Source organism: Cyrtonyx montezumae, unplaced genomic scaffold, assembly GCF_038088225.1.
Source record: "Cyrtonyx montezumae isolate F1298 unplaced genomic scaffold, pur_monq_1.0 scaffold_17, whole genome shotgun sequence".
Lineage (NCBI taxonomy): Eukaryota > Metazoa > Chordata > Aves > Galliformes > Odontophoridae > Cyrtonyx > Cyrtonyx montezumae.
Genome location: NW_027071903.1, coordinates 7,152,535 through 7,160,661, shown reverse-complemented (window position 1 = coordinate 7,160,661; position 8,127 = coordinate 7,152,535). Strand labels below are relative to the sequence as shown.

The 8,127-nt window shown below is 40.0% G+C and overlaps 1 protein-coding gene across 1 annotated transcript; it reads left to right on the top strand.

Moving 5' to 3' along the window:
- Positions 1-212: 212 nt before the first annotated feature.
- WDR88 (WD repeat domain 88) lies at positions 213-7,858 on the top strand. Its single transcript, XM_065734243.1, is given in 12 exon segments — positions 213-324; positions 614-726; positions 1,266-1,351; positions 2,280-2,459; positions 2,461-2,486; positions 2,731-2,878; positions 4,611-4,811; positions 5,401-5,432; positions 5,572-5,657; positions 6,077-6,169; positions 6,986-7,155; positions 7,714-7,858. Coding segments are annotated over 11 exon segments (1,215 nt in total). The 3' UTR covers positions 7,124-7,155; positions 7,714-7,858.
- The last annotated feature ends 269 nt before the right edge of the window (positions 7,859-8,127 follow it).

Here is an 8,127-nt window from a genome sequence, read left to right as displayed (position 1 = left end):
ACAGTCCTGTGTTGAACTGCAGAACGCGTGACTCTCAAAGTAAAGCCCAAAAAACCACCTGGGGATGAGAGGAAAAAGAGCTCCAGCCTTGAGGTGGCCTCAGCTGCAAGGATATAAAACGGACCACGTGTTGTACCAGTGCAGCCGGCACCGTGCGCCCAGGGCTCGGGGCCGCGTTCCCGCCGCGGGGCGAGCTGAGGCTGAGGCGCGGCATGGCGGCGGGAGGCGGCCGCGGGGACCCCTTGGCCGCAGAGCCGCAGCCCGAGCCCCAGTCCGAGACGTCCCCGGCTGAGGGGCGCTGGGGGGACCAGGAACCGGCGGCGGAGATGGGCCGGGAGAGGGGAGCGCTGGCGGAGTGCTGGAGCGGTGGGGCTCCTGGAAGCTCAGGGCTAACGCTCGGCACAGGAAGAACAAGCAAAACAACCCAGCCCTTTCTCTCCAGAAGATGAGCGCTGAATCCACCCGCCTTTGGCTCTCCACCAGGCGGTGACCTCCGAGCTGCCCGGGGCTGGGGCAGGACACAGCTCTGCTCCCTGCGTCATGCTCTGTTGTGCAGGCATGGCTGCACCAAGGATTTCCAGAAGTTTTCCTAAACTTTGCTCTGTTTGCTTACAGATTCACTTTAAAATTCTAAGAGGGCGCAGCGATACTGTGAGATCCTGCCATTTTTGCTGTGAAGACTCAAAAATACTTTCGTGCTCTTATAACAGAACAGTGAAGCTCTGGGTATGTTGGGAATGCAACAACAACAAAACCAACAGCTGTTGTGGTAATGTCTTAATGTGATTTGGGTACTGATAGGGGAAACAATTTTGTGAAGATTTGCCTCCTCACAGAGGAAGATAGCAGAGTACAAACGAGCAAGGAATGAAATGTTGGTTGGTGTGATGGATTTTGGCCTCTCAGCAGTCTCAGTCTTCATCTGTGCTGTCGCAGTACACAGGGGCCCAGCAGTGGACTTCTGGTTGGTTCTGTCCGTGCAGTACGAACGGTCCTGGCACCGGTGAGTGGAGGCAGGGGGATGTAGATGTTTGTGATGATGGTGATGAGAATGGCTGTCAGTGATTTCAAAACAACAATATTCACAACTGACTTTTGGCAAACATCGCAGAAACCATTTGTATTTTTAAATTAGATAACACATTTAAGGCTAACCTTATTTCACGAGCTTTGTTTTGCTTTGGTTTTGTGGTGCTGTGTAGTTTTTTGCAATCTTAGCAAAGCACTTCCCAAACTCCTGGATTTTTTGAAGGATGTTGCTGAAGGATTTCGCTGAAGGATTTCTTGTTCAAATTTTTGAAGAACACACAGCCCCAGTTTCTGAATGCAACTCAAGTCTTGATGACAGAAGGTGACTACTTTCTATCACAATTTATTAAAAAAAAAGAAAGTGACAATTAATGTAATTTTCTAGGTTAAATGTGATTGCATGTGGAAAACGTACAAATTTAGAACAGATCATTTACTTTTTCAGTTATTCCTACAGTTTTCTACTTCATCAAAGTGAAACTTCTTTCGCTTAGTTTTCTGCTCATTATCCCTTTGTCTCACATCTTTATTTCTCCATACATTCCTCCTAGCTCTCTCAGTCCTTTCCCTTTCCCATACATTGCCCAGTCTGCTACACTCCTTTGTGTCCAGTTGATTTCACCTACAGTTCATACAGCAGTTCTTAAATCTTTCAGTTTTCATTTATTGTCCACTGAAGGAGAAGTCAATGGGTCGTGACCTTTTCAGAGCAAAGTATTTACTATTTGTGAGTTGTTTGTGGCTGGAAGTCTATGGTTTATGTTCCAAAAGGAGCATGTAAACAGGTATTGCATAGAACAACGTTGAACTAGCCAAGACACAAGTGTTCATCTGTCAGAGAGATTCACACAGTCATAATAGTTGTGTTTATTAATATTCTATATTCTTTCCATTAAATTGTAATGTAAATTTAAGAAGAAATGCATCTTATCTAATGTCAATCTATGGACATAATAAAGCAACTGCAGCATGTATTAACATTCAGTTGAGTGGGTTTTGATCTGATTGTTTGATCATGTTAAGTCCCTTGATGATGAAGGTGTCTCAGTTATATCAGATAAAAATTGCTGTAATAGTAATAATCTGTGTCAGAAGGTATGTTATGATTGATTAAATAAACATTTTAGGTTTTGAATAGGGTATCTTAAACTTACTGCTATTTTAAAAATAGAATTGGATATAGATACTTCTATTACCTCTCACCAAAATAAAGTAATATCAAACCCCTTTGTTCTGAACCTACTTAAGAGATTAAAGCAAGTGCTGTTAAAGACTCTTATCTCTAACTCTCAAGCATGTTTCCAAAACCCTTTATTTTCTCTTCAGTGGACAATAGAACATGAAGGCATTGTAACTTCCTGTAATATTTCCTGTGGTGGTAAGTATGTGGTATCTGGCTTGGATAAAGGCAATGCCATATCTGATTTTGATTGCCAGAGAGGTGGCATATGTCCAAGGTGAGACTTACGATGTTTAAATCTTGTTTATGCAGCTCTTAAATTCCTTTATTAATAATAATAATAATGACTCAGTTCAGTTCAGATGCCCTTTACTTGATAAATGTCAGTGTTTTGGAGATAGACTGGTGCATAGCTGCTGGGGGTAGTTCTGCCTCTCAGACCTGTGCACTGAGATGGAGAGCTGATGATTCAAAGTTGGGAAGCAGCTTTACAGTAGTTCCTCTTGGTGTGTTTTCCATAGGTCATCACAGGAGTACAATCACAAGATGCTGTTTTGATCCTGATAACCAGAGAGTGACTTCAGTATCGTATGATAAAACTATAAAGCTGTGGGATACGGTAGCTCGATCCACCTCAGTTACAATTAATGATTAAGAAACAATGCTATAGTTAATTGTACATGGTCTTATTTGCATTCTTGACAATTATCAGTGAGATTTATGGTAAGGCTTGTACTGGAGAAAATGAACTGTAATTTCTGAACTAAATTAAGTTATATGTAACCAAATGAGATATGTGGAAAGCATGAGTAAAAATTTCCAGTCAAGCTTCCTGCTGTAAATAATTGAAAACTTGCATTTTGTCAGCATTTCTGTGCTAGTTTTTAGAGCTCCTATGTTCTTGTACATGCAGTGGAAGAAGCATATGCAATAGGCTGCTGAAGTGTAAACTTATTGGTGCAATTCCTACTGATTAGGAAGAATTTATAATCATTGACAAGTGAGAAGATAAAATATTACGTAGAATAAAGAAGTCTTTAAAAAACATTATGTAGTGAAGGAAAAATAATACAATGGTCAGTATGAATTTTAATATTCTTTCCTGTGTAATTACAGACCATCTTTGGGCTCCCTCTTTGGATTCTTTTCATTTCTCTTTATCTCATTATCTATGTTGTTAATGGCAGAATGAGATAGGACTGGACCCAGGACAGATGCTCTGGGCTCCAGCTCAGTATGTACTTATATTTTCACGGTGAACCAATTGTGGTCACTCTCTGGGTTCAGGTAGTTTTTCCAGATGATTTTTTTTGCTGCAAAAGTAATTCCTCCTATTTAATTCGGTGGAAACTGTAACAGACACAAAGAGCACAATCATTATTTATACATTTATAAATTTATGAATTTTCAGCTACAGAACGCTATTCTGCAACACAGCCACCATCATCAGATGTGCATTTTCACCAGTGATGAACAAGAGCCTGCATGCTGCACTCAGAAATCTGCACTGGTGGAGGTGTCCCACTGTCACTGTTGCCACTGCTGGAGGGCAGCACACACAGCCTCAGTGTGCTCGCACCCGTTGTTCAGTCTCCATCAGTGTCCAGCAAGTGCTGACAGATGTCAGTGGGTGCCATTTTTTCCTCACAGAGGAATTCAGTGACACACCTTTGCTTTCAGGTGCCATTTTGTCAGACTGTCCGCTGCCATCTGTCACACAGCAACAACATGTAACAGAATATTGGTGGGATAAAAATAAGTTCAATGAAGGACATTATTACAATTTTTAAAGACTATATTATATGATAGATATCAAATGAGCTGTTAAAATATCAGCAGCTTTAAATAAACTCGACAAATTTAGCTTTGAATTATAACAATAAACAGAGCGTGTCTTTAAACAGTAATAAAATGGTCTGTTGAGGGATTAGGAGTTAGTTTGGATGGGAAATTCAATCTGGAGCATTGTAGTAATGTTTCTTTTAAATCACGATGACAGCAGCTCTGCTTCCTGTAAGAGATGCTCGTGATCCCTCCCCCAGTGTAGTCTGCAGGAAGCCCCAGAGTTCTCAGCCTGTTCCAGAGCTTCCAGATTGCTTTTATAGACTTTAATATAAATCTATTCATCTCTTTCCTCTATTAGAATGCAAATTCACGTGACTTTTTTGGTGGCTTGCTTTTAAAGAAGTGTGGTTGTGCTGTAGCTGCAAAGCAGTGTCATTACTCACTAAGTGCTAGGGTTCACTGTGGCCAGTGGCTCACCCTGCAAGGAGCTCAAACCCATGCAGGACATGTTTATGGTGCTCTACTGGACGGAGAGAGTGCTTAGTGCTGCAGGAGGCTTTCTGAGAGCTTGATAATGGTTACAAAGCCTCAGTGTTGCAATGTTTTTGTGTTTCAGGGGACACAACAATGCTATCTCAGACTGCTGCTTTACATCTGATGGTCATTTCTTGTGCACAGCATCCTGGGACAAGAACTTAAAAATATGGGAAATAAAGACGGGAGAATTTCAGAGTCGGGGACCTGTTACCTTGAAGGGTTCTGTTAGTTCCTGTTGTTTTAGCCAAGATGGTGAGTTATCTTAATACCAGCACATGGTGTATCTCTGTATCTGTGTATGTGACATATCAGGTGAGCCACAAGTGAACACTCCAATCATGTAAGTAATTTGTCATTTCCAAGGTAGTGTTTTAACTATGAGAAAATGATGTCCATGTAAACGAGTAGATTGAAGTTGATGGTCTGCTTTCTGTCTTAATTGATGTAACCTTCAGGAGGTGTAATAAGAACACCACAAAGGAATAAAAGCACAAAGCTATTAAATATTAATTTAGCACATGTAGGTGTTCTCCTGACATTAGACATTAGACAGCATGTCCAGTGAATACTGAACTGATCCCTAGTAATTGGGAAACTATGTCTTTGATAGTGCCTCCTAAACTGAAAGTATTCTGTAGTGCAAACAACTGATAGCATGCTGTGGCAGCATTTATGTATGTATGTATGTCTGTATGTAGTAAGTATGAGGAACCAACTCTCCCTCTTTACAGTTCTGCGGTAAACTGTTTAAAAAGTAGAAAAAAAAATCCTTTAGTGGAGTTTACCCTCATGGTAAGTGCCAGATGCAGTGCCTCTGGCTGCTGCTGCTGGTGGCTGCCTCCCAGGGCTTGTAACAGAACTGCTTTCAGGTATATGTGGGAAACACGAGCTTCCTAGCAGTGTCTTTTCCTGGCTGGCCACGAGGAGTCTAGATAAAAATTTTCCTTTTGCATCTCAAAATGAGTGCATAGTATAGACCATAGTTTTTATTATTAGAAAAGTAATCGGGTGGTGTATTTTTTTTCTTGGCTTAAAGTTAGATTCTGCTTTACTGTAGGGCCATTGGGACTGGGTGACAGATGTCGCAATTGGTGAAAACCAGAAGTGGATTCTTTCAGCCTCAAAGGTGATCACCACTTCCCTGAGGTGCTTTCAAGAGCTAAATTATAAATGGATGTGAAGATTTCATCCCTTCGTGTCAGGTTTTGTTTAATTACATTTAATGATAGTACAGTTGTTTGTAAGACTTTTATGGTTTAATCAGCATCTACATCAGGTAATTACAGAAAATCTAAAAAAAAAAACAACTGACTGTTTATTTTTGTTATCTTAAAACATCCATGCAAATTTAAGATTGCTACAGGTTGTTTCCAGAGATGTGATGCTTAAACGTGAGAGAGAGATGATTCTTAAATGTGAGAAGGTTTAGCACTCTCATGTTGAAAGATTAATCTAAAGAAATGAGAGCTTATCTTCACGGAAGTCGTGTAAATCACTGTTTTGGTGTTACACAAACACATCAAAATGATGGTTTATGTTTCTCAGGATTCTACTTTGAGACTGTGGAATATTGAAAAGATGGATCACATACCTTCAGTGACAGAAAGTAGAAAAGAAAAAGGCTCAAAAATTGCTCAGGTTGTATCGTTTTATTTTCTAACCACACCTCCTACTTCATTCAGAAACAAAATTTGAATTTTAAAGGAAAGCTTGAGGTCTGCTAGCTGAAAGCACAGATGGATTGCTTGTTCTTTGTGAAGGTCTACAAATCTTTTTTGGGGGAGTGGAATGTAGCAGTAACAATTTGCCTTTAAAGTTGATTGTGGTAAGGTACAAAGGTGCATCAAACAATTAGTAAAATATGTCATTAACTTTTCTGTAAATATTTTCTATTGATTTTGAAATTAATGCTGGGTAGAGTCCAATAGAGACAGAGTAAACTTTGTATGAGTGGTCATTAGCAGAACTTCATCCTGACTACTTTGGGTTAATATTCCATTCAAAATTACTATCTGTCAGGCTACATAACTATGTCTGTCAGCTTTCCTTCCTTTTATTTTCATTTTCCTTTCAACATAGCTCACTAATCAAAATTATTAGTCAGATTATGATTGGTTTTGAAAAACAATACAAAAACCACTAAAATTGTAGTGACTGCCACCAAGACAACAGTATCTATCAGGCTACCCAAAAAACAAGGCCTGATTCTACATTAGTGGTAAAAAAATAATCAGAGTGCACATAGAGTATGACTATTCAGAAAGAAAACATTCATCATAGAAGTGAATTATGAGCAGCTCTATCTGTGCCAGATTTATGACATCTATGTGCGCCCTGAGTATCTCAGATATCTGGCCGAGCTGTGTGTGTATGCTGAGCTGCATTTCATGAGGGAAATAATGCACTTCTATCACATGATTAACCAGACTATCATTTTTGTTGTATTTATACCAGTGTGAAGATTGTGAAGAACCTTTCTTAATCCTGCAGCATGGTGAATTTGAAGTGATATCCAAGTGTGCATTCTGTCGTCTGTCTTCTCCAGCAAGAAATATTTTGCCATTGCCACCTTCCATCTCTCCTGACTCTTAAATATATCTGTCAGTCTTTGGATGTTAACATATGTAAGTATAAATGGAATGTCTGTGTACCTTGATGTACTAAACGTATAAAGCTAAGTGTGAAGAATGATAAACTACACTGCTGAGCATGGCCTGTTGTGACAGGACAAGGAGAAATGGTTTCAAACTAAGGAAGGAGAGATTTAGTCTGGATATAAGGAAAAAAAAAAAAGTTATAAGGGTGGTGAAGCACTAAGACAGGTAGCCCAGAGGGGTGGTGGATGCCCCATCCCTGGAGGCACCCAGGCTCTGAGCACCTGATGGAGCTGGAGGTGTCCCTGTGCATTGCAGGGGAGTTGGACCTTTAGGGGTCCCTTCCAACTCAGGTGATTCTGTGATTCTGCACTTCACTAATCCCCTGAACAGCTGCAACTCGTCATGTAAAGAATGAAACTGCCTAGCAGTTAAAGTCTATATTAAATGGTAGTTGAGAACAAAATTATTTACTTGCCTTTTGGTAATTTTTAAACAATTTTAAATGAATTTAATAGTTCTAAGCTCAGTTTACTAAAAAATATCCATGGATTATATGTTATTGCCAAGTTTCCTTCCGTTCCTTAGATAAAGAATTCATCTTTGCTGTGGCACATACAGAATCTTTGCTTCCAGAGGACATCAGAAAGGGTTTTGTGAGTAAAACGGTGAGTCAGACCATGAACTTGTTTTTTCACTTGTTGCCATACTCCTACAAAACTGCTGTGCAATAACTTCCGGCCACGAGAGTAAGTTGTAGTTCATGTCTGATGTGATGTGATAGTTCTGTCTAATAAGGGCTGTGTGCAGTAAGGGCCATGTTATTCTCGGGAGCAACCTAAGGATTATATCTGTTTGTATGTGCGAATAGCAATTAATAAAAGATTTTGTTTTCAAACTATCTGGAAGCCTTGTTCCTGAAAATAGTACTTTCAGCCTTTTCAACATTTCTTTCCAACAGGTGCTTAGAAGAGGTAGGACAGGTGGAACCAGGAATGCAAT